This window comes from Cyprinodon variegatus, unplaced genomic scaffold (genome assembly GCF_000732505.1).
Source record: "Cyprinodon variegatus isolate N-32 unplaced genomic scaffold, C_variegatus-1.0 Scaffold15, whole genome shotgun sequence".
Classification (NCBI taxonomy): Eukaryota; Metazoa; Chordata; class Actinopteri; order Cyprinodontiformes; family Cyprinodontidae; genus Cyprinodon; species Cyprinodon variegatus.
In genome coordinates, this window is record NW_015150468.1 from 2,575,953 (window position 1) to 2,603,415 (window position 27,463).

The 27,463-nt window shown below is 36.5% G+C and overlaps 1 protein-coding gene across 1 annotated transcript in view; it reads right to left on the reverse strand.

Annotated features, from left to right (window-relative positions):
- gpc5 (glypican 5) overlaps positions 1–27,463 on the reverse strand; it is a 160,717-nt gene that overhangs the window by 124,732 nt on the left and 8,522 nt on the right. Inside the window, exons 3-6 of the mRNA XM_015384084.1 lie at positions 10,129–10,589; positions 9,807–10,040; positions 8,961–9,094; positions 8,716–8,841 (exon numbers count right to left, since the gene is read on the reverse strand). Coding sequence (XP_015239570.1) covers positions 8,716–8,841; positions 8,961–9,094; positions 9,807–10,040; positions 10,129–10,589 — 955 coding nt within the window. The remainder of the gene's footprint in view (positions 1–8,715; positions 8,842–8,960; positions 9,095–9,806; positions 10,041–10,128; positions 10,590–27,463) is intronic.

Here is a 27,463-nt window from a genome sequence, read left to right on the forward strand (position 1 = left end):
GTGTGTGTGTGTGTGTGTATGTGTATAGTTTATACAATCAGAAAAGTCAATCTGTAGAATATTTTCCTTTTCAGGACTTAATATTAACAACTTCAAGCTGCACAACACTGAGCACACATAAATTCATCCCTGTAAGAGCAGATATTACATCGAAGATATAGAAAATCTTTAAATTCGAGCAAATTTAAAGTAACCAAGAGGAAAAGAGTAAAGACAAAATTCACAAAACTGTTATCTAGAAACTGACTTAACATATGAGAAAATATTCACATATTAATGTTTATCTGCAGAGAGCTAAATGGCAAGTCTTTAATATAAATAAAAGCACAGCCTCAAAATGGTAGTTTGGAAAGCATATTTCAAAAAAGCTTTCTTACAAAATCCTATTTTTTTTAACCAGTCAACCTTCTAGGACTCAGAAAGTTTGTTGAGCAGATCCAAGCCCCAGTCTAATCCATAGAAAAAAAGGAAAAGTATGACGGTTTTTATAAACAAACAATTATAATTGCAGCAAATTTGCAGAAAACTGTCAAAAATTTGTACATATAGGTATGCAGTATTTATTAACAAAATAAGCTCACTGCGACTTTCTGAGGAGTCACAGGAACATTTCACTCACCTGTGAGGTTCCCATAAATCCCTCGATTTATTTATTTATACCAAGGTCTACGAAAATTTTTAAACTTGTTTTCAATTCACTTTATTTATATAGCACCAATTCACAACACATGTCATCTCAAGGCACTTTACAGTTCACCAGATCATACAGTCAGATTGAATCAGATTTTTCTATCTTAGGAAAACCAGTTGATTGCATGACTCATCGACTCATATGCAATCCCTCACACTGAGACTGACTTTGACTTTTCAAAAGGTCCAACATTTTCTTTGAAACCATTCTCATCGTATGAAGTCCTTTATTGAAATTACAGGCAAATTACTGGAGTAAATGAAGATTTTTCCAGCTGTGTGATGCATATAGTATGTAGGGCTCCTCCTATCCCCCACCTACACCTACTGCTAAATGTACCCTTTGTGGTAATGTATAAATGCATCCCTTACTTTCTGCTCACTCACAAGAAAGGATAGAGTTTGAAAAAAATGTATTTGCTAAAGAGACAGACATTTATGATGTAGAAACTAAAGGAGTGCTATCCTGCTATTTTATACATGATGTATAACAAGAACTAACAGTATTATAGGCAATGTGGAATTAATTGTTCATTTATCCTAAATTCTAGGTGAAAAACATGGATCCAAATAAAAATAAAATTACTAAATATGATAATTTTTTCTACCTTGATAATTCATATCTTCCACTATTTTGCAGTGGAGAAAATAATTACGACTTTACTGTTTTTCAATGACAGCCGCTCTAGATCACATCTAGGGTTTCTGTTTAAAACATTAAAATCTGTCACAACCGGGTGCTCCTAGTGATTTTAAACCATGAGAATCTTACACTGTCTGATGGCTACTCAGTTTAACACCCAAAAACACTAATCAATCATGCATAAAACAAACCCTGCTTTATTATCTGCTTTGTTTGAGATCAAAGTTTAATTAACAAAATCAAGCTCTCTTGAAGAAAAAAGGCTTAACGTTTATTGCTAAAACCAGGAAATTCGTTTGTAATGTGCTTAATTACTGTAAGTATTTTGGTTTGATTCATTCAGTTTGTATTAACATTTGCAAAACAAATGAGATTACATTTAAAAGCAGTTGTATAAATTACAGCCTAAGGAGTAGAAGGTAAAAGGGTAAGCTTCCATTATTTTTTCCTGAATTGCATCACTTTTTCCTTTTTCAAAACAAAAAGTAACAATAGGAACATCGACTGGGATCTGAGCTGATCGTATATATATATATATATATATATATTCATATTCACAAAACTTCCTTGTTTTTAAACCAATTAGCATCTGTCTTTTTACAACATCATATAAGATTTTTTACCAAATCTTCTAATTTAGCAGTCTTCAAAGGGGTCATAGAATGCAAAACCGAGTTTACATTGTCATAGATGAAGAACGATAGTTCTGTGGTTGAAATGGACGTACAGATCTAACTCACAAATCTAAACTTCCACCATAAAACAGGCGAATCCAAACGAAGCCCCGGATTGATGTAAACACGGGGATGTTGCCTTATTTGGTTCTGGCCTGCACTTGTCACGCCCCAAATCTACATACAGACCAGCCCACTGGTTCACTGGCCCAAGAACATGAATAGAGGTCGTGAACATGTACAACACTGGTTTAGCAGTTTAGCCTGCAGTGGGGTTTACTTCTACAAGAATTAAAAAGCAGGCAGTTTCTCTACTGAAAATGAGCCAGGACCACGGGCATAATTGCAGTGTTCCAGGCTGCACGGAGAAAGGGGAAATTTTTCACAGTCTTCCCAAGGATCCGAAGACTCGACAGGCATGGATTATTTTTGTCTATCAGAAGATCCCAGCAAAGTTTGGTTCAAGTGCCGGTGGGATTCGACAACGTGCTGCACTATAGTAGTCCAAAATCCTGGAAAATTTTGAAATTCCCCCAAACATTTTTTTAAGTATGAAAAGTAGGACATGTCCGGGAAAAAGAGGACGTCTGGTAGCCCTACCATATCAACAAACCAGTGAGTGAGTGCTTGTTGCTATGATGCGTCTTTCTTTCAGCTGCTTCGCTCGTTGTAAACCAACCAATCAGCGCACAGCTCATCTAAATATTCACGAGCATACCATAAAAGGAAGAAAACCTGTCGTTTAATTCCAGGACTTTTAACCAGGCTTGCATTATGGTGTATAGAACAACAAATTATGGTGTATAGAACAACAAATATGCCATTTTCAGCCCAACCAATGTTACACACTCTATTCAGAGACCTTAAGGACCAGCACCAAATGCCCTATATAATCATTCTATGACCCCTTTAAACTCTAATCCTCGAGGGTCAGTGACCTGTAACTTTTAGACGTGTCCCTTGCCCTACACACCTGAACCAATGGCAGAATTACCTCACTAGCAGCAGTCGAGTTATGCACAGCTCTGCTAATGAGCTCAGGGGTGTTGAAGCAAAGACGCTTCTTAAATTTGCAGGACAACGACACTTCAGGACCAGAAATTGAGACCATTTCTCTAAAGAAACAGAAACTGATGTATATTTGAACGTTATCTTCTTGATGTGAAAATATATTTGCTCAGCAATAGGAGCAATACCAAAGTAATGGGTTTGGTATCATCTTCCTTCTACCAAATATTGATGATGTTAGGCTAACTAGCACCAGTGGTGTTTCTTCTCTTGTTTTCCTTTTAACAAAGCCTTAAATATGTTTTTTTAGGTAATCTAGAGAGGATCACTTAAGCAATGAATCAAACATGAAATCCATGAAAATGATCCATAAAGAAATTAACCAGAAGGAACATTTAAATTGAATGAAAAAACAAATTAAAACAGAGGATGAGACAAACATCCTCAATATCAATTGGTTCTCTGCTTACTGACCGCACACTGAGAGGGGCCTGCTCTACAACTCCAAGGCTCCTATTACCATGTGATTAACCTCCACAGGATCAACCAGGGCAGCGAAGACAAGGAAAAGGTGAAAGGACAGACAGCTCTAGCAGCATAAAGGGTGGCCTATTAAACAAAAGGCCACGCTCAAATCTGCCTCCCTGTCTTCAGGCATCTTCTTGAAACATGCTGTTGGTATTCACCTCGCTGGACTCTTCACCACATGTTAAACTTAAACGTTAAAGATTTTTTATTGTGATAATGTTAAATTGCTGCTTTCAATTAAAAAAAAAGCACAAGTATGGGGCCAAACACATGGTGTGTCATAGAAGCCGTGAGACTAACCACAGGTGGGGAGGACTTAAAGCGAGCCTTCACCAGAGGAGGTAATCATGAATAAACCATCACACTCTGCTTCTTGAACATGGTTGAGGCTTTTTAGCATTGCTTCTACAACACAAGGCTGTTTTCACCAACTGGTGAGAAAAATGGGTGAAAAGGGGGCGATTCGATTTGTTTTCTTTTTTGAGTTCAAAATTTATAGCCTGTTGTTTGTCAGCTGGTGATCAAACCAGAGACAATGAAAAAATGCAAGCAGATATCTACATGCTAATGAAGAAGAAACGTGTCCTGCAATGTCTTGATGAAATCAGCTGGTTTTCCTTAAGTAGAAAACTTATAATTTATCTCACTATATGATCTGATAGAATTATCTCTGTAAATTGAATTCATATGTTGTGAATTTGAGGTTTTTGAATAAACTGAATTGAAAATTTATTTGAAATAGTCATAGGATTCATTTGATCCTTTAACCAGTGCCGGCTGGCCAATATGGGGTGCTAGGGCGCTACCCCACCAGCCCAATGACCTTGATTAAGACATGAAAAAAAAAAAGTTTAAAATTAAATTATGAATTTATATTTTATACTTATTTTTAAAGAATATATTTCAAAATATATTGATATATCTTTTTTTGATGTGCAAGATAAAAATCTAATGTAATCTTTAATGACAAGTAAAGCACCATTTCTTTTTTTGTCAGATTGGTGACCTATTTCTAGGGTGCAAAAATGTTTGTCAATTGGCTCTCTTAAAAGTTGTACATGCGCAGTAGCTCCTCTGCAACACAGATGTATAGGACGGCTCGGGGCACAGCTGAGCTGCAACCTGGAACTGTTGTCTCAGTTGTTGTGTTGGTCATTGACAGGCCGAGGTGTGGGAGGGAAGCAAAATTACCAGTAGAAGCTGGGGGTGAAACCGTTTGGACCTGATCAGCCAAACATCCAAATTAATCAACATTCTAAAAGACAGATGGAGAAGGTACACTCTGTCTTCTTCCAGGATCTGATTTAGTTACAAGGCTTGGCTAACTGCATGCAGCGAGGCTAAGGCGTTATTCTGCTGCCTTGACTGCCTGCCTCCTTTTTCAAATGTCAGGATCTGACCCAGCATGGATAAAGGCATGTAGGACTGACAAAAAAAATTATAAACCTGTCTAATAGCTTGTAAATTATTAAACTGGAACATTATTTTTTAGGTTTGTAAAACAGTATTGGACGATTTGCCTTCAAAAAGCCTTGGCAGAGCAAGATTTTTGTACAAAAAGTAAACCTGTAGATAATATTTTGTTTTTATAATGCTTTTTGTTGCTGGCATTTATATAAATATACTGATGTGATAACTTAGGGTACGTTTAATTGGTATATGTCTATTTTCAATTTATAGCATATTCTTAGACATTCTTAGTTTTTTTTTTTTTTCATGTTAGGCTATTCAAGGGCATCAAATCCCAATACCTTTAAATCCTTTACAATAATTTACAAAATATATCTGAAAAGAATAAAAAAGTCACTTTTTAAAGCGAGTTCCTCGTCTAATATTGGTTCATTACTTCACCATCTGTTCCATTCCCAGAAATAAACTGCAGTAATAAAATTTCTGCTGCTTATCTTATTTGGAACTAAAAAATGTATTAAGTGTTTTTATCGCTGCTAATTGGTACAGTACGGCTGACAGAGTTTAGGTTATAATAGTGCACTACCTTTTCAGCCACTAATCAATCAGCAAGCAAAGCTGGCATTGAGCTGATAATAAAATGATATCAATAAATTCAACAAACTTTTTATCCTTACAAATTTTGCTCCATTTTACGAGCTGAGTAGCCATATTGGATACTGGACCCGGGGTTGCATCCTGTCTCTTTTCCATGCAAAAATCAGATTACGAGAACTCATCTTTTATTTTCAAATTAAAGTATCTTGTCCATAATGGAAAATTATAATAGGTAATAGCAGGACAATGTTCTTGTTAAAAATGATAAACAGTAATAAATAAGTGTCTGACCAAAAACTAAGACAATTATGTATCAGAATACAAATAAAATGCAACATTAATTATTTTATAGATGGCTTACATTTCAGTAGAAATTACATTTAGAAAATAAAACATTTCTTAACTCTTGCATTACATATGCAAAAAAAAAAACTGATAAGCAAAGATAAGTACTTGCAATGATTTTTAACATAGATGAATGCTTAGGAAAAAATTTAGTTATATAAAAATACTTGTTAGCATCCAAGAAGACAGGGTGCAAAGAATCTGAAATTAATTATTTGCATAACTATAGAAAAGCAGCTCACATTAACTGTGTCGAAATCTATAACACTAATTACAAGATTGCTTGTCTAATCTCTTTCTCTGCCAATATGAGTGATTGAGTACGAAGCAAACCACGAGCAGAGGAAGAATGTGTTTACAAATCATCACACTGTAGAGAAATCCTGATCATCCACATTCTCAGAGAAAGCTAAATTAAAGCTGCTGGTGTTATTCCTTTGTGATCTTATCCAATTGTTCCTTATCTTTCTGTTTACCAGCAACCCAGATAAGGAGATGCATTCAATCTCTCCTAAATCTGAGACCCCCCGGGTCTTCTTTTGTATTTCCTTTATCGTGCCCATTCTAGTTCAAATTTCTGCTTGTTTTAGGCCATGAAATAATGTATGCCAGCTCGCACAAATGCATGTTATAAAACCACATACACACACTTAAAAGCACATGTTTTTCCTCTCACACACAAACACAAGCATACATCCACTGAACCAATCATTTAGGGTCTCTGAGGCCTCGATAAGCTTCTGTAAATCAGCCACCATCCAACAGCCAGTTTTATTCCCCCCTCTCACAGTGGGTGTTGGGTTATGACCTGTAGGTAGGAGGTTATTTATTGCCTTTGTCTCAGCCTGTGTTGACTGCCGGCCATCCATCTACAGTGCTGGGGTAATAGAAAGCAGCAAAGGATTGCAGATCTCCAGAAGCTACAGAGATTTTTAGCTCGATACTCTCCTCAGAGGCTTGTTTCTTAATGTCTCTTAATTTCTACTTTTTCGGTAATGGCTGAACGGAAATGAAGCCAAGTGGACCTGAGGTGGAAGAATCCCTATCAATAAGTCTAACTGTTAATAGACAGTAGAGAAAGGAAGCTTAAACAGATAAAAGATGCCCAGAGACCATAAATATTTCCCACAGGCTGCTGCAAGTAGTGGAGGGCCTGCAGCATGCTTCTTATTCCAGTATGAATTCACTGTGAATCTCACTTCTCTGTTATATAAGTCATAGCTCTTTAGTGGGAAACAGTAAAAATCTTCCAATAAAAAGTTCAAATGATCAACTATTTAGTAAAAGTGGACTTTTAACAGATTTCTTCATCTTTAATCAGCACGGCCACTAAGAAGTCTAAATAGGAATGCTAAATAGGAAAAAAAAACTTTCTGGTAATCATCCAGAATCTTTTTTGTAGTTCATAAACTCATTATCTTCGACAGCAAATGGTTGAAACCTGAACTGACAAAAACCACAACCAGCCCACCAGCTGTTTCAGTTCTTTTAAGAGTAGCTGACAGTTAAAAAGAACAACCCCCAACCGGGGATAAGTGTAGGAGTCCTTGAGTGATGACAGCACGGGTAAGATCGAGAGCTGTGATGCAATGAAGACAAGGCCACTGACTGATCGCATAAAAGAGGCGCGATGTGTGCCTTCTCAAGTTCACATCCATTTCTCAGATGCACATCACCAACAGCTGATAGATGAAACCTGAGGAAGTGTCATCATGTTGTTTTGTGAAACTATTTCCAGAATCAAGTCAGAAAGTTTGTGTTTTCACAGAGCAGTTGTTTCAAGCAGAGTATGTGCAACATCATAACCATCCTGATGACATCCTGAACCTATCATGTACATTAACTGCAGCTTTGTCCTTTGTTGTTCAAATGCTTAATTTGCAGTCGATGGAAAAAAGGGAGCATTCCTAACTTAAAGGAACAGTTGAAAATTAAAAAATAATGCACCCTCTACAATCAGTGACATGAAATAATACTAAAAAAATTAATACTAAGATTTTAGGAACATAGGATTTCATAAAGTTTGTGTTCAGGACTCAGAGCATCATTGATCCTCAACCGGAATTTACAGTGAATGTGAGAAGCTTCTCCTGATATCCCTCCTTTGTATCACTGAGAAAACAAATTGTAACTCACTCATCCTTCATTATTAGATTTAAGTTAATAGAACAGAAAAAAAGATGTAATGTTATCCGAAAAAAACAATAATTCTCACTTAAAAATTCTCATCTACATTAAAGTTAATCTACTTTACTGTGGAGAAAAGCGCTGTCGTATCATATTTTACAAACTAGAAAAACCCTGCAAAGCCGAAATTAAACCTTTAAGCACTTTAAATATATCTCTACAAGGGCTGACAAGAAATGTAGATGGTATTGTATAGTGGAACATTTTGTTTAGTGAGCCTAAGACCATAAAAAGACCAAAATCTATGAAGCATGTTTTCTGACCTTTTCCTTCTTCTAACTTAGAGCATATTTGTGTCCATTTAACAGCAATAAAAACTCTGACCGTGCAAGTTTAAAGAAAAAGAAGAAGAACAACAAGTGACTAGCTTAATTAACGTTTGTTTATCATTTTCGGATGGTCCTTGATGGGTTCAGATTAGGTTTTAAGGGATTGATTCTGAATATTGTCAGATCTATCTACATCAGAGGTGTATGATGAAGAAACTTGTTAGTTATCTTTGTCTATAAGGAAATACTTCAAAAATAGGCAAATCTGGGTTTCAGAAATGCAGGCATGTCATAATACTGTAACTGCTTGACCTTTTTATAAAAAGAATCTATGTTTTTTTTATTATTTTCTTTTAAAACCAACCTCTTTACAATGTTGGTTCCATTCCAGCAGGGCACCCCGTCACCAGACGAAAGCTCCTGCAGACACATATGATCTGCCAGGCCACCGTAGAAAGTGCTGAATGCACGCAGGTTCTTCAGAAAGTCCCTTAAAAAAAAAGGTAGCCACATGAGAGCAGGCCTATTTTTTATTTCTTACATCCAGAACAAAAAACTGAAAATGACAGCTTGCTGTAATTTTTGTGTGTTTATCCAACATCCACCTACTTTCTCATGACAGACAGTGAATCTTCTGATCTCCTGTTCAGGGCTTTGAGCGGGATGGAGACCCTGGTGTTTGTGTCCTGGATGCTGAACGACTGCGCGGGCGTCCTGATTGGTGGGCTGCACAGTTTGTGAACCTAATGCACAATAAAACAGCCACAAATTGAATTTCATAACACTAAGCGAATAGTGTGTATTTTAAGAATTTTATAATCGTGTTATATATTACTTATGCCTCACATATAATATGTGTTTTGGATTGCTGAGTAAGAAATATTTGGGTTTGGAACATTAGTGCTGTCTTCTCTAGTTTCTGTCAATTAATGACAATATGCCTGCCAAACAGCAGCATATCATATTATCCACTAGATGGAGCTGTTGCATCCAAAGTAGTGAATAGCAACAGTGTAGTTTAAGAACAAAATGGGTCTTTAGAGTCTGTTTGTGAATGGATCAACAGATGATAAATTGAGGTCTAGTTTCTCTCTGCAGATTAAGTCCTCTACTATCTGTAGGTTTTTAATTGCCTTGCAGCTGCCCAAGTGGATATATTTCAAGGCACTTTCCCTTTTCTTCCCCAATCTAGCTGTTTTGTATAAAAATGTGCCATTTAAAGCAATGTATCTTTAAAATAAACCCCTGTGTTCCTCTCTGCCATGGAGCAAACAGCTGTAATTCCAGCAGATTTTAAAATAAAAACTACTCCATCATGCCAGTGTGAAGCACTCTATATTTTGTTTATCCTTTCAGGCCTGCAGGTAACAGTGTTTTCGCCTCCTGTACAGAGCTACAGGATAGATTCAAATCGAGCATTAAAATCAATAATACATTTCTGCTCATGATCCAGACCTGTGCCAAGAGGCGAGCTCCATTCTTCTGAGCCTGCCTGATAGCATCATGAAGCATTGTGTGAGCTCCGAGAAGCACTTGCTCCAAATCCTGAGCTCCATGCATCCTAGCTGACAGTCCCTCCAGTGAGCGAACAAACTCCCTCCAGTGAGCGTCGATCTCCGCCATGCTCGCCAGACACCCCCGCATGACGTTGAGGCAGTAGCCCATGCAGGGCTTGGAATGTGTTATGCCCTGTGAAGGGAAGTGCTCTGAGATTAGTGCTGCCGGTAAAAACGCTTCATTAACTCGGATCAATGCACTTACATCACTGCACCCATACCTGACAGTGAGGACAGTATTGCATCTTGAGCAGGGCCCGTCTGCATTCACGGCTCAGCTGTAAGTGGTCTGTGGTATTAATGACCTCGATGCCAAGGTGCAGAGCCTGCAGTAGCAGCTTCCCAGAGACCCCAGAGGTAGCAATCTGATCAGCGAGGAGGCCCGGCGCTGCACCAAACGGTTTGATAATGCGGTTAAGTGACCTCACACACTCATCATGGCCTGGTGATGGGTTACTGCCTCCTGGGTTTATATAGTAATTGTAGACCAGTGGGAGGAGTGCGTCGAAAAAGCGTTGCACAAACTCATCAACGTTGAGCTCGGAACCCAGCAGGAAGAGACCCACATCGGTGAAGAGTTCCCTCACTGAGGCAGCAGCAGCATCAGCTATTTTCTGATAAGACACCTGGAGGACGTTGTTGGTGTGATTCTCGGCCTGCCTCATCAGAACCTCAAAGGTCTCTGCGGAATACAGAACAGTACATTAAAAAAAATCAAAATCCAGAGATAAAACATGATGAGATGCTGCAGCTAGTTTTCACATATCATCTTCAGTATCAGGCCATCTTGGCGGCAAGTGAAAATTTTATGAAAAAAAAGAGAAGCACTAAAGTTCAAAAGAAAAAAGAAGTGAGGAGACCCCATGACTCCCAGCAGGGGCTGCAGCTCCCAGAGTTTTTTTTATTTATTTCTATAAGGAGCTGGTATGTAGCTAAGCAATTTGTCCTCCATCCAAAATCCATAATTCTGCTGACATAGAAAAAGAAAGTGAAACTTTAAAGAACAGAGAGATGTGATGATATTTGATAAGTTCTAGAGCAGTAAGTTAAAAGATGCAACATTCAGAGTAGCATCCAAAGAGAGAAACATGTAAAAACAGAGAACAGAAAAAACATAAGGGTTTTGCATGGGCATGGTATCAGAATCAAAGTGTAACAAAGCTTAAAAAGTTACGGCCTATAGTTTTCTGCCATACTGTCCTGCAATTAAAAGTCATTTAATGAGTGGACATACCGTAGAAAGTCCTTGAGTGAGCAGTGGTTTTGGGGTGTTCTGTCTGTAGGTTATTGGAAATATTCCAGACATATTTAAAAAAATTAAGTAGATTTAACAATCAGTCTTATTAGGATACAGCTGTTTAAGCTAGGCGGTGAAAAACCTGACTGCTAACTGATAGCCCAATCAATTCAACTTCTAATGTTAGCTCATCATATTACCACTGGTACTCTATAAAGAGCAGAGTGTCCATAAGGAGCAATGCTCTGCATAATAAGCATGCAAATATTAATGTTAAATTTCGTAGGCTTTTATTTTATAGTTTTATATACTTGAGTCTGTACATAAAAGGTGAAAATAACACTTAAATGTATTGTAAATGGGAACAAATCTGTATGTGAAATTTTTTTAAAAAGAATCATTACAAGAATTGTTTTAAATTAAGACATATACTAGAATTGACAATGTGATGAGGGCTTAGACAGCCAAATGCTGTATAACGTGCACCCATGTGAAAGGAAAAGCCAGACGAGGGCCACCACAAGGGGAAAAAGGGAGGGTTCTGGAAGACCTGCAGGTGCAACTTCTCATCTTGTGCCTTTAAACTTGGAGGTGTTAAGAACTGGGTCTTATCGCAGCCCCTCTGCGATCTCATCCCCATGTGTTATGTCTAACAAGATCTGAGACTGGGAGAAGTGTCTTTGTGTGCAAACAAAAAAAAAAAGAAACCAATACCTCATACACCACAAAGCTTGTGGTCAGAGAGAAAAGCAAATAACCAGAGAGACAATCTGCAAAAGGAAAGAGAGAAAAGCAAGACAATCTGCCCATGTGTGCGTTGATGAAACAGAGTGCAGCCTCAGTCATGGCAGATAAACAGAGAGACATAATATGAGCTCCTAGAGATGATGAGATTATTATGGACCTTAAGTATATGATGCTGAGCATCACATGTTTCAGGAGAGGGTAGTTAACAATATATTATAAATGTAATGGGTCCCATCTGTCCTCTCTTTCCTTCTGAGAACAGCAATCTAGTAATTCATTTATCGAGATAGGGTCTCATGTAGCCTCCTGTAACTGGGTCCTTAAGAATACGATACATGTTTAAAGAAAAAGCATCAATCAATCATTTAATTGGTTGATTAATTCATATGAATTATTTATTTTAAACACTATTTGCATTTAAAAAAGGGGCGGAAATCCAATGATTACTAAAACAAATACTGTTATATTCAAAAAGGCTACTTATTAAAATTATTATTATTTTTTTTTTTCCACGGGGAAGGATCCTGACTTAAAAAAATATCAAGAAGAAATTCAGAGTGATGTGTCCAAGAGTATGTATAGATAATCTAGTGGAAAGAAAAAGTGTGTTGGGAGAAGGTCCAAACCACCAGGACAGTGTATAACCATAACCTTCAGAAGATTGTACACTAAAATCCATTCTACACTTTGGAATGAATTTCATAAAGGATGGACTGAGGCTTCAGTCAGAGCATTATGAGATACTGCACACAGACGAACTCCATCATGAACAAGATACAACATCAGTACCAACCTTCCTGGCTAAGGAGAAAAATATTTGGACTGTTGCTCAATGGTACTTAGTCCTCTGTTGAGAGGAGGCAGTTTGAACTTCTGAGGTCCAAGAGTTTTCTTAGGTCCAAAGTAAATGCATCAGAAAGTTCTAGAGCTCTTCATGCTTCCTTCTGCTGCTGATTTCATTTTTCCAGCTGGACTTGACACCTGCCCACATTGTTAACTACCAAAAGTGTGAGGTGTTACTGTGTTTGACTTGCCAGAGAACCTGCCTGACCAGAACCTCATAGAGAGGTGCTGAAGAAGAGAGACACCAGAATTTACAATGCAGATGGCAGATATCAAAGCGACCTGGTATTGCACTGCACCTCAGCTGATCCACAGACACGTAACACTGTAATGAGGAAATGCACAAACATTTTAGAAGTCTCAGTCTTTTTAGCTGTTCCCTTATTCATGAGCCGCCACAGCAAGTCATTGCAACTTGCTTACAGGCTCAGCTGAGTTTTTATGCTAGATGCCCTTCTTGGCTGCCTGCATTACAGCTAATGACTTAAACCACTGAAATTATTACACAGTGTAATAATCTTACTTTGTGAGAAAAAGAAATTGCAGGTTTTCACTCCAAGTATCACATAATGATCACAATCAAAACATAAAGAGTTCAAAACATGGCCACCCTTAGCCAATCAGTGGCCACCCCTGTGGCCACCCATATCATTTTCCCCCCTGTAATACAGATGGTGGTAGCAGTATTACTCTCAAGTGGAATATTCAAAACATTTACATTTTTTGTGGTTAATTATACACATCAATAAACTAACATCAAGGATGATAAGTACAGAATTCATTCTCTTTTCAGAACTAGATTTTGTGTTACATGAGGTAAAGAGAAAATGATGTGTTTCTGCAAGTCATCTAGGAGTCTTCAGTGAAATCATAGATAAATAACTATTTTAATAAAAACCTATCAAATGATCAGTTTATGTAGATATTAGTACTTGTAAATATCAATTTTATGCAGAATGTTTATTGATAAAAGTAGGTGAGTAATGACAATGGAAAAGATTTACGCCCCAGAACTCAAAACTGAAAAAAAACTGAGTTTTATCCACTATACCTTTTATATAGAAATTATGTCTATTTGTTAGCTAAGGCTGTAGGAAAGTGTGGTTTGCCTTTATTTAGAAAATATGGATGTTTTTCTTGTTAATTTTCCTGTTGGAACAGTGTAGATTGACCCTGAGGTTCTGGTGCCTATCTGCTTTCGGCCCCCACTCAATGAACATTAGTTATTGCCTGGCCACCCTTATAAACACTTTCTGGTTACGCTTCTGCCTGAAGGACAGCTGCTAATTTACATTCATATGCAGGAAATTATCCATTAACAGTTGCACAAAGGTACTACAACTAAATACATTTTTAGAATGATAGGAAGACATACAATTACACAAAAGTATTTTTAAAAAAAACACAGTTCGGAACATGCAGATTGTGGATATATTCAGTGTCACTGACCTAACTGATAAGAAGGAAATGTTTTTGCCTCTGGTATGTGAAGGAATGGTGAGAGGAGGAAGAAATTCCTGCAAGGTTTGTTAAAGTTTTACTAAAGGGGTTGATTTTCTTAATTTAACAGCCAGTTTCAAGCCCACAATACTTTTTAAAAACCTTTAATTATTTGCACATTTGGATTGACAGACAACTTTCTTTTTTATGAAAAAAAACTATTTAATGTAGTATATATATATATATATATACAATATATATCAGTATGTTTCTTTTGTACCAACCAAAGATACTGATATTTCCAAGATATACTGTGGATCAAACTGCAAATATTTCTCCTACTTTGGCTGCCAACCGCCAAAAAATCCTAATATTTAGCAATTTCTTATAAATACATTTCACTTTGTTAATAATAATGTGTTATATGTCGTAGTATAATGTGTCGAAGAGGCCTTCGTTTGCAGCAATGTTCTATCCTCTTCCATAACAATGCTTCCACAAATTTTACTTCTTAACTGAGGAAATTTATACACTGCTAAAAGTTACTTCTACCACAAGAGGGCGACACAGTTCACTTTTTTCCAAAGAGATTGGATCTGATGAGAAAGGTGTCCCTAAAGCTACATGATCTTCAGCTGAAATCCTGAGGAAGGTTTTACAGGTTAAGAAAAAAAAAAGACAACTATGTACTCCTCCTCCCTCTGTATTGATTTCTATGTGATTCCTTTGAAAACCAAAGCATGACTTTAATCACAGCTCATTCAGACTAGAATGCTTGTATTAGGATCAGAATAGATACACCTTTTCACATTGGCAGTGAAACTCATTTACATAGGACGCGTTCTTTACAAATCCCACAGGATTTGCTGTAGCTGCAAATCCTTAAACGACAACTAGCTTAACAGGCGTTTGCGTTTGCATTGCTCATATATATATTTGTATTCATAAGTGTGTCAGAGAGGAAGAGGATCAGTCAGCAGGAAGAGAAGCAAGACAAGTCTTTGTAGTTCAAGAGTCTTTTGACATAGACAAAAGAGCAAAAAAGCTCCTGCTCTCACACGCTCACTCTGAATAAGCATGGCTGACACAGTGAATGCACTTAACTGAGATACATCCCTAAAAGCAGTCTGAAATGCATGAACAGAACACATCAGCATAAGCTGGTTTGTTTGAAATCTGCCGTACTTTCAGGTTTCCAGCTCTCAAATGCCACCAGCTGACCCCAGCCGAGCTGCCAAGCAACGCAAAGATGGCTTTTATTAATGTGATTCATCCCCTGTGAATGGCTGTGACCACAACAGAGGAGCCTAGTGACATCTGATAGGCTACAGAAAAGGCCATTCTCCATCTAGAGAGGATGAGTCAGTGGCGCTGTGGGTTCAACTCATCTCAAGGCAAGGAAAAAAACCCACTGTCACAATGGAAGTCTATGACTTCCAGGGCTGCACAGTCAGTACAGGAAACTGGAAACCATGTGTCCTTTGTGACGTATTAAAGGGGGAAAAATAGGAACACCCCACTATCGCCTGGTAAGGGCTGGTGTTTAAGCAGATTTGTAATAAACTGGATATAATGCTTTTTTTTCCTTCTCCTAATCAGTGTGGTAAAGCCAAACAGGTGTCATGCTGATTATATTGCCATATATCAGCATTAGCACTTAGTTAGTTAGATATATAGTGTACTAAGGTATATCCAAAAAGTAGAATATTCTGAAGAAATTAAACAATGTAAATCCCTTCAGTTAATTATTATGATATATAAATTTATTCCACACCTTTCAATAGTGATAATTATGGGTTAAAGATAATAAATGATAAGAATATACTGAAAAGGTTTGCTATTTGAAATTCACTGTGTTTCATCCCAACCAGGAAATTAAATCCATCACCTGTAAAGTACTTTGGGCCTCTAGTGTTTTGAGTGTAAAAATGATATAAAGAACTAAATAATGTACCATAATAGCAAATACCAGTCTTAGAAGCAATAGTCTGTTTATAAAGAGTACTTATAATGAATTTTTACAAGATTGACATTATAAGCAGCAGAAATGTGTTTTTAGAGTTATTTTTCTTTTTAATTAGCTTAGAAATTATGTTTTATTATTAATTTTTTTTATATCATATAATATCCTATTGTAAAAAAACAAAACATCCTTCATCAACAGATTTCCTATGGCAAATATTTAACATGAATACCTGGTTGCATTTAAAAAAATAAAAATAAAAAAAAAAGTTGTAACATTTTGCTGCTCTAAATGATTTTCGCTTAGGCCTTAGGGTAGGATGAAAAGTTGCAGACCCGTGCTCTAAATAGTCTCATAGTCTGGGTCAGTATGCCATGAAAGTAAGCTACAAAGGGCCACTCCTAAAGAATCTGGTTGTTCACATAGTGCTCCATGCAGGTTTATTTATGGAAATTTTGAAATATCTTAAAAGTTTTATTGGACAGAGGTTCACTAGCACGACGGAAAATTGCATTGGCCCAGAAAACAACAATGTCAACTTTCTCCAATCAGCGAATGGTAATGTAAAGCAAAGTGGGATGGTTCTGGCTCCTAACTGAGAAGAAAGTGGGTATTTTAATGTAAAATCTGCACAGTGACAGCAGCTGTTATTTGGCTATGGATAATGTATAAGTGGAAAATATGTGTTTTTTCAGACCTTGTTCAGTCTTAAAAAAAAAAAAGAGCGTAATTTCCAAAGGTGGCGTGATGCCATCTGGTGAAACACTCAGGGAGAGGCAGCGTTGAAGTAAGGACAGAGTATTTCTTTAAGCTTGGAAAAAACACCAGAAAACAACAAATATTTCATAACCAATATATAGCCTGCAGTGCTAAAAGCAATATTTCATTTGGCTATGGATGACTTTGGAAGGCTTAAAAAACACCTTTACAAAAGTATCTAGCCAAACTATCAGCATCAAGGCATGCAAACATGTTTACTGTCTGGAAGGCTGCCACGAGTTTCCAGGAGACCGAGGTGAGGCAGAACGTGTTTTCCAGATAACATGATTGAGCTCAGCTTACCTGTTGCTCTGACTTAAGATACAAAGCTCGGAGTTAACATCAGTCTTTTCTCCTCTGTGACAGTTTGGGGCATGCAGAGGCACGACGGGGAGGAGGGGGGGTCACACATCTGATTTCTTTCTACAAAATGTCTCTCTGCAAATGTATCTAGAAGCCTGCAGAAATCCTGCAAACTGTGACAGCATGAGCACAGTGACACGCAGATGTTTACTTTTTATTGCTCCGCTATTTGATTGCTAAAGGCTTAGACAAAGGAAGCATTGTGTAGAACTGAACAGTCGCCTCCTCAGAGGTGTTACAGAAGTCTGCTCAGGTGATAATGGTGGTGAGTGTGTGTGTGTGAGAGTGTGTGTGTGTGTGTGTTGTAGGGGGGGGGGGCATGATTAATTTGGTTTGGTTTGGTTTGGAGAGGAAACTAATTAATCTGAGTGGATTTATGTTCTGCTTACAACAAAGCATGACTCTATTTCCCCTCAAGTATTAATAAACATTATCCTCAAACATTCTCCTTTCATTCCAAACAAAGATTTAGCCAAAGCAAACTTAGCCCTTTATGAAATATATCTGCCTACCTTGGCTGTAATAAACAGACATTTCTTCCTGTCTGTTTTCTCTGTGCAGGTCGTGTTTCTCTCCATCTATCTCTGTTCCCCCCTTTCCCCCGAAAGGCTTAAAAGTCAATATTTGAGGATCTGTTGCAGCTCTTGAGCACTTCAAAGAGCACGGAGCATGCTGTGAACTCAGCCTTTAATATGCTGTTTAGGAAAAGAAGCATAAAGAGCCAATAAGCACACAAGATTATCTTGCAGGAAGGTATAACTTAGTGTGTGTGGGTCTTCATGGCTCATGTTGTAAGGCAACATTTCTGTTTACACAGTCTAACAGCCACGATCTGGCTACGGCACATTTGGGACGTATCTTGAATAAATGAATGCAAGACATCCTTGGGAAATAGAAGCATGACTGTGGGTCTTTGTGTGAGGGTTAAAGACTCCTTCATATAAGCTGCAAAAGCCCAGGTCAGTTATAAGCAGTCCTTGACAAATTTTCCCTGTGCACTCAGAAAAAAAAGGTCAGCTGGGAAGGCGCAAAAGCCTGGGTGAAAATAATAATATCATAATAAAGCTTTCATTAGCTTTCAAAGGTGTCTCTGTGTGAGGCTGTTAAAGGTTTCCTGTAGCTGACCTCACTGAACTGCTGGGTGCCAGTGAAGGAGCCAACAAGGTTTCACCAGCATGCGAAGAAGAAGAACAGCAACACACAGCACGCCGGTGATTAGTCTGCTGAACAGAATAATTACATTACATGTACAACACACGCCACACGGAGGATCAAAGGTCACAGCGTCAGACATTTAGGCCTAAAATTTGTCTCCTGGCATGTGCATTTTATAGAGAAAAGCCTTAATCAAGTTATCTTTAAATCCACTCCGATACGTATCTAAAATGCTTGAATTAAAGGAAATATGAGATTCTTTTTATTTATGTAAAACTTCTAACAGTTCAATCAACACAAACACCTTCAAGGGAGGGTCAGACATTCACGTTTTTCAGAATGTATTTTCAAGTAGATCATAACTACCAGTCAGTGGGCTGGCATTCAAATGGAGCATAGAAAATGAAATTCATTTACTAGATATTTAAAATCAAAGTGGATTTAGCTCAGGGTGGTTGAGCTGATGCAATGCCTGACCTGTTTTGGACTTGAAAAGCTCTTCACATTTGCATGAACCTCAAGATATCCAGATAAATTGAAAAGTTAGAAGCTGGCTCATGTCTCTGTTATATATATATATACAAATAAAAGATGCCAAATCCATGCTGCATTACTATGGTAAATTTTCATTATAGGAGCCTTATCCAGGTATGAAGGGGTTGAACTTTCAATAGCAAAAGCTTTATTTTGTTGCTAAGAGATATATTTCAATAAAAGAAGACATTTTAAGTTGGTCATTGAGAGTGTGATCCAATGTTTTAAAAATACTAGTCTGACAAATTAATGTGGCTAATACATTTTTTGTTGTTGTTGTTGTTAGTCAAAAGATGCATTTTTACACAGTAACCTTAGGTTTCCCACTTTTACCTACATATCAGGTAAAAAAAGGAAAGTTTATCGGGATGTTGTTGTTCAGTTTTGATTAGTCTGTTTTGAGTAAAAAAAAAGCAGCTTAAAAAGGTGATGTTTGTGTGTAAACATATTATTAAATGTTTGACAAATTAGGAAACTGAATAGAATATTGTTTGAAATGTGCTTTGAAATGATTATGGTTTGAATGTTTTTTCATGGGGGGGGTTCTTTAGAAGTTATTTATTTACACAGAGCAAATCTGATTTTAATAAAAAAAACAAAAAAAAAACAAAAACAAAACATGATCATGGATTTTACATAAAAAATGTGGTTAATTATTTTATAATACCGGACGCCCCCATATTACCAAATCCTAGACCTGGACATTGTGCAAGATCCTCTTCTCCTTAGTATTTAATTAAGTTTGAAAATGTATTAATTAATCACATTAACCATGTTTAATCCATTATTTAAATAATTACCAACTAATGGTTGGCAATTATTGGTTTTCACAATTAATTGTGAAACAATTAATTGTTAACGGAAGTATAGAGACTCTAAAACATGTCTTTAGCTGACAGAACAACAGAGCAGCAATTATACTAAAAAAATATGTAAACATTTAGTATTTGATTAAGATAAAAAACATTCTGTAAAAAATCTTCTTCAACAAACCAATCCAATCCAATAATCCAGATTCATATATTAGAAAAAAAAACTATCGCTAGTTGGAACCCTAAGTTTCACCATTCATGATTTGCTTATTGTGGTTGTGTTTAATCTGCACAACAGCATTTATAACTTTATTTACCTGATACCAACCCTGCCTTTTAGACACCTGTAAGCCATAAAAAGGGCTAAACTACAAACAGAAGACAATAAAAACATAACAATCATCAATGCTAGGCAATGCAAAACATCATCATCAATCAATGGATGGCACAGATAAAACCAGCACATATAATAAGCCCTGATGAAAAACAATCAATTTGCTTTGTGACACTCTGAAGATTCAAGATTATTTTCTGGGAGGTAATCAAACCTAAAATAGGGTTGAAATATCTATACCACACAGCCTTATCAGACCCTGAACTTCTAGTTCTCAAAACAACATTCATTTGTCACTCATGCCAGCATATTAATGATAAGGAGAGCAATTATACGGTTATATAAGCCATGTAGCCAAGGAAGGCAGAGGAAGGGGAGGAGAGACGAGGAAGACAGAAGGCTTGGTGTTCCTATGTTTTTAAGATTTCAACGCCTAATCAACTATGGAGCCTAATACCAGGAGAGCCGAACCGTACTTAGTAAATACTTCCTGTCCTCTGACTGCCAAAACAGACAAGAAATGACAGTATAACAGAGAAATTTACCACAAATCAGTTTCCCTTTGAAAAAAAAAAATAAGCATCCACATTCTGCTCACAGCTCTGTGTTTTTGCTTAAATTATAGGGCTTCAGTTAGGGTCCATCAGCTGACCTTTTAAAAACTTTAAAGTAACATCTTCAGCTAAGTGTTTCATGGTTCTTTATGACTTTACTAAAAAAGCTAAGTGTGGCAGCTTTTAATGGACAAAAAAGTCTGATCTGAGTTTAATGTCATGTTTGTGTGATTTCAAAGATTTAATTAATGTCTCTTCTGTCCCCATGGGAACTAAGTATTTCTGTAGCTTTTTATGCAAACCAAACATCATCTGCTGCAAACTTTTTTTGTCTTACAATGAAGTCTCTACCCATTTAGAAGTTCACATATTTTTCTCCTGCAGCATTGCAGCCATTTGCCGCATGGAAACGAGCCCTAAAAATACACAGACTTGTCAGCACTTTGCATTGTCTCCTGTGTGCCTGTTTGAAATGGAGATTTATGGCTACTGTTTGTCGTCCTAAGGCCATTTTTGAGGCGATACAGCATACCGCTACTCAACAGGAGATCTTCAGGACAATCTAAAGCTGTTTTTCTACTTTTTTTTTGTAGAGCTACATTGCACCATCTAGGTGATATCTGCAGGAGGAAGCTGCATTCTTACAATCATCTCTAGCTTCTACTAATGACTATTATGTTAAGTGCTCACCTCCATAAAATTCAACTCCATACTACACACCTTTTTTTTATTCATACCGATTTAGTGTGACATTGATCTTTCAATCTTACTGACATGTTTATTTTGAGCGATATTAACATTTTCAAGTGGCCCAGTCAGAGCTCTGACACTGAAGCTTAAGGGGTCTGCAGCTTAGGGTGGTGCAATGGAGGCCTTCCAACCTCAAATAGCCAAAGATAAAGAGCAAAATAGAAACATGATAAAAAGAAATACTTCAAAACAGATTTTATTTTCTTCTTTCGAGATAGATCACAATTTTTCTTGGCTTTTAAAAAAAAAACGAGATTGCTAATCAGAAGCCAATCCAAACAAATAATAAGCCGCTAAAGCAGGAAGGTCATTTTGACTGTTATACTTGGTTTGAATATTTGAAATAGACATAAACTTTTTAATTAGTGATCATAACAGCTTTACTGGAACTATTCTTTAACTCTTTATAGTCAGACTGCGGGTTGAAGTTTAACATATTACCTTTGAATAAAAGAAAGTTATCCTTGACTTATTTCTTCCTCAATTCTAGGTTGAATATTTTGAAGCTTTTCATCCAGAAATCCTGAGTGTGATTGGGGAGTGGCGGCCTAGTGTTTAGGGCATAGAGCTTGGAATCCAGAGGTTCTGAGTTCATGCCCCACTCCCACAGGCTGCCACTCTGGCTCTCTGAGCAAGACCCCTTGGGGATGGGTTAAATGCACAGAGTGGATTTCGTTGCTCTGTACTTGTAACAGTGTAATGACAATAAAAGCTGAAAAAAAAAAAAGAATGCATCATTTTAACTCACAAAGTTTCAATAGAAACTGATAAAAGGGCTACCAGAGGATCTTGCTAAGTACATCAAACATAGAAGATGTAAGAAATGGCAGAGGAAAAACAGCCACTTTGACTTTGCAGCAGTCCCACGACTGGACTGCTGACGGCTTTTGACTCTAAATAATCCTGCTTCCTTCTAAATCCTTATCCTCTGACTTCAAACACTGTGCAAAGACCTTTAACAGAATCTGGCATCCTCCCAACCTTCTCTCGTTCAGCAAGTCATTCTTCTTCTGTGCTTTCTTGTCCTCTTTCCATCCCTCCCTTGGATCAACTGTCCAGCCTTGAATCACAAAGCCAAGCTTGAATTCTGTGGGAATGGTGCAGAGAGTCCTCTGCAGAGCATGCATATGTTCCCACATCACTACACTTTTGATGATCCTCTGGTGAAGAGTTAAACTGATATTTGTAGCCCTGATGTGGACCTGGCTGCCGTTAAGAAATTAGATGCAATAAATCTAACCAAACTGGATTAGAGCTCAAGAATATTTTATGCACAGAATCCAAAAACAAATCAAACTACACTAATTATTCAGAAAGTTTTGAAACATATAGGGTCTAAGAAGAGTATCCATGGCCTGTAACCTTTGCCATATGTTTTCTTCACATTAGTGCTCTAACATATATATTGTGATTTTTATTTTTTATTTTTTTATTTTTTATTTTTTTTTTGTAATAGACAAATTTATAATGGAAAGTGGACTTTACAAAATAAGCTGTTTGGTTGTGTTTACAAAATCATAATTTACATCAAATCATATGAAACTTTTATTTGGCACCTTTCAACATGTAAGGATGTTATGGTGATTTATGAAAATAACACTGAACCATACCAGATTAAAGGCAAAGAAAACAAACCAATTTAAGTTAAATAATAGTATGTAAACTTTTTCACAAATACTGGCCTTAATGAAAAACATATCTAAAGGATATACGTGGATTTAGTTGTTTTTATTTCAAATACTGGCAAAGATTTCTTTAAATTTTACCACATTCCTCTATTATAGATATCTTTTGAGACTTGCAACACCTGTCAAATCACTTGGACTCAGCTAACTTACTGAAGTATCTGATGCTGCGGCTCATATGGAGACTGTCCATCACTTCCAGCATCCACCTTTTTGCAAAGTGAAATTGCAAAACAATATAGCGGTCAGATTAAAAAAAAAAGATCAATGTGGAAAAGCTTTAAAATACCCTGCAGTGTTCTTTGGTAGAAGAAACAAGTGCATTCCTAACACAAAGGATCCTAAAATGCAGAGTCCTATAAAAAGCAGCATAATTTCTTCAACAAAGGCAAGCAGCCAAGCTGTGACCAACATATAAATTTCACTGGAAGCAAAGAGTGTATTTCTAAAGTTAATGATTCAGTGCAATTCACGACTGGTCACAGCACAATATCTGTATTTGGTAATTATTATTATAAAAAGGATTCTTGGAGAAATAAAGATTGCAAAGCTAAATGGATTGGCCTCTTTGACTCCAAAAATATTCTAAAAAAGAAGCTAATTTAACGTATTTCCAAGTGAGCCTTTGAGAGAAAATATTAATATCCAGAAGGAGTTTCAGTACAACAGAGTTTTAAGTACAAAACAGGATTGCAATTAAAATAACACAGTTAATACATAATAGCTGCCACAAAAAAAGAGGACCGACTTTAGGGATGCCAGATATAAAGTATGATAAAAACTAAGAGTGTTCTTGCCAACACGAACAGTTGTATTTATGAAGACCGTGTGTATGATACAAACAGGTCTATTTAGACCTTTTTAGCATTTTAAACACAAATTTGGTGGCACAGATTGAACTGAAAGAGTATTAGCCTCTTAGAAGTGTTTTCTGGGGTATTTTGTAGCTACGCTTGAATATTCAACAAATCTACAGATATTCTCTATTATCAAAAATATGAACGATAACACTCAGGGACAATGCTATCCAAATCTGACTAATGTTAGAAAATTAATTTCCCCAGAAACCTGACTGGTTGGGAATGTGGCTGTGCCCTCATTGGAAGCAACAAGTGTGTGCAATAGCTGTTCCTGAGTTTTTGACATTGCTGTGAGATTGGCCTTTGTGATCTATTTCAGTCTGCAGCGGTTTGACCATTTGGATCTCTCCCGTCGATGCCATGTTTACCCAGTTTTTTTTCTCATTGTTGTCATAAAACACTGAACTTAACTGACGTGATTGAGGCTTCCAGGGCTTTAGCTGCTATTCTGGGTTATTTTGTGACTTCCCGGATGAGTCATTTATGCATTTTTGGAGTATTTTTGAAGCCCTACCACTCCCAGGAAGGTTCACCACTTTTCCATGTTTTCTCCATTTGTCAGCATTGACCATCACTCTAGTTTGTCTAAAACTGTTTTTTAACTGCTGTTTATTAAATAAATGCAAATGGTTTTCTCTTTTTTTATTTTCTGCAATATTTCAAGATCAAGGCCTAAACCTTTTCTTGTTCTAAATCCTTTAGCCGACTTCATTTTGTTTGACAGGTAGTATTTAGTTGATTTCATGGTTCTAGAGAGATTAACCTCAAATAAAAAAAAAAAAAAAAGGTTGGTTAATTATGAGTAACTTATGGTTTGACAAAGGAGGAAATTATTTCATCATTAAATATCAGATTAACTCAGACTTCCTTGTCCCTTAACTTCATTAAATAACCATTTGAGAAATATCTTTTGCCTAAAATCTTTCAAATGATCCACCTTTTAAATGTAATTTTAAAATTGACATAACCAGAAGGCACCTGCAAAGGGTATTTTACTTTTTGATTGCGCTGTATAAGTATATATGATTAAACCCTCTGATCTTAAAACAGTAATTTATAAAACAAAAAAACATAAATATTGGTGGTTACTGAGTAAAATTATTTGAATAAAAAATTATTTCTTAAATTGCTTCTGAGTTTATCATTCTTAAAAATATATACAAAATTATGTTGGTTAAATGTAATTTCTTGTATATGAATTTCTTATTAATACTTTTCTTTTTGTGTTTATTTTTGTTTCAAATTGAAAATGATAATCAACTTTTCTAATTATACATTGTAGTCTGTATTCTTTATTGCAATATCTACTATGTTTTATACAACCAGCAATTGTAATAGTGAAGGCAGCTATAATCTAGCTATAATCTAGCAGAATTAGATGTCAATTTTCATTAATATACATTATCCTCTTCTAAATAAAGAATCAATATAGTGTCCAACCTAAAGGGGTTTTAAAGAACATTTTCATGATAGGTAATGGGACAGAAAAGTATGTGTTTCATTTGTAAAATCTACATTTGCTTCTTGTTGCGTTTGAAACGAAGCGCTCATAAATCAACCAGACAGGTACCTAAAAAATTCTGCATCCTAGTTTCCAGGTAATATGGAAGCCAGGTTAATACTATGCCCCATTTCTTGGACTCATTTGAATGCTCTCACTGATTTTTTATTTATTTATTTTTTTTTAAGTGGGACAAACTTGTCAAAAGAAAGATAAATTAATGTAACAAAGAGTGTCAAGATTACATCCTAACAAGTTGATCAATGCTGTTCCATGCTGTTCTGTACCAATAAAACTGATAAACAATCCTGTAATTTTGCCATTGAAAAAGCTACAGAGTACAAATGGGAGGAGAAAAGGGGAGCCTGGGTACCACAGTGAAATCTGCTTTGTTCACCATTGGGGGTGGATATTAACATAAAAGACCAGCAGGTGGTCCGCAATAAATGATGCATTCAGTTAGTGTGGGTGCTGGTTTTTAGAGAGCAAGAACATTTTTCTATGGAACAGGATAAAAACACCCTGATAGAAGATTTATTGAGTTTATTTATACAGCAGAAAAAAAATAAAAAAATCCTTCCTACTGTAGGCTAATTCACAAGACAAAGTGATCTAGCTTGAATCGGTTATATTAATTTCAGCTCAGTCCAATTCATTCACATACAATCCTACCAATACAATTCAATTATATGTTAAATATAGATGAAAGTTCAGTGTAATTTGATCATTAAAACATTACCAAAGTTTAGTTGAATATAATAAACAAATAGGTGGAAGTTTGGTCTGATGTGCTAGAACCAATGTGCTGCAAAAGTTATTTTAGTTTTGCTTTAGTTTAACAAATATTAATGCTTTTAATTGAACCTCTCTGTGTTATACATATCCTGTAACTTTAGGAATGTTTTCCATTTTGACCCTCAGTCCTAACCAGAAGGTCTCAGTTTGAAACAAATGCAAATAAAAACCCGAATGCTTGCATCTTTGCCCACTAATTTCCTCTGTCTCATGCTGACTTCTAGCTTGAGTTTTTTCTTTCTAGACAAAACCAAAATGACATACTGACTGGAAGCAAGACCACAAGCCGCAAGATCTCTAATGGTCACAGCAGTTTCATAAAGCAGACATTCAATAACAAGAGGATTAACCTTAAAACAGTCTGTCTCTATTTGCTCTTCAAGCGGTCTTGTTCTACTTATTAAGACTTTAAGCTAATTGCGGGTTAAGAACCTCTGTCTTTGTGATGCACGTCTTCTTTTTTGTATAGGACAACCAACTTTACTAGCAGTCTGCCGTGTATATAGTATATTGCTATATACAATATTTTGTATATAGTATATTGTATGTTTTTACATTTTATATAAGGGTATAGATTGTGTATTGTGTATATATATCTAATTTGTCTGCACCATCAACAAATTCCTTGTAAGTGCAAAACCTACTAGGGCCATAAATGTGATCTGATTCTGATTCATAAAGACGTAAAAACTAGTTTCAATATTCATGAAGATAAATAGCTAGTTTACAACAGTCTTTTCAAGACAACAAATAAACTTTTATGTCAAAAGTGTTAAAACGGCAAACATAAATCTTAAAATGTAGCTGAGGGGATGGGTTTTGTGGTGAGGATAGGAATCTGAAAATGACTCCGCAAACTTCCTCCAGGCATGAATAAAAAAGAAGCACAGCCCATAACAATGGTTTTTGGTTACATACACTTTAATATACAAGACATATGTGTGCTATTTGACCTGCTGTGTGAGTTTTGGGAGAAGCTCTGAGTCGATTCCTCGCGCACACTTCCCAGAATAAATCATTTTACTGGTTCGGTTAAAGTGTATTTTTGTGGCTGCACGTTTGTTTTACTGAACTCCGGTTCAGTTGAGTTACGACAAAGTGCCACAGCTGAGAGTTTCTGAGCATTCTTCTGCTATTCCTCTCGACGCGCATCGACAGTTAGTGCGATACAAATCAGTGCTTCAGATATTGTTCAAATAAACATTTTACCAGAGGAGGGCATTG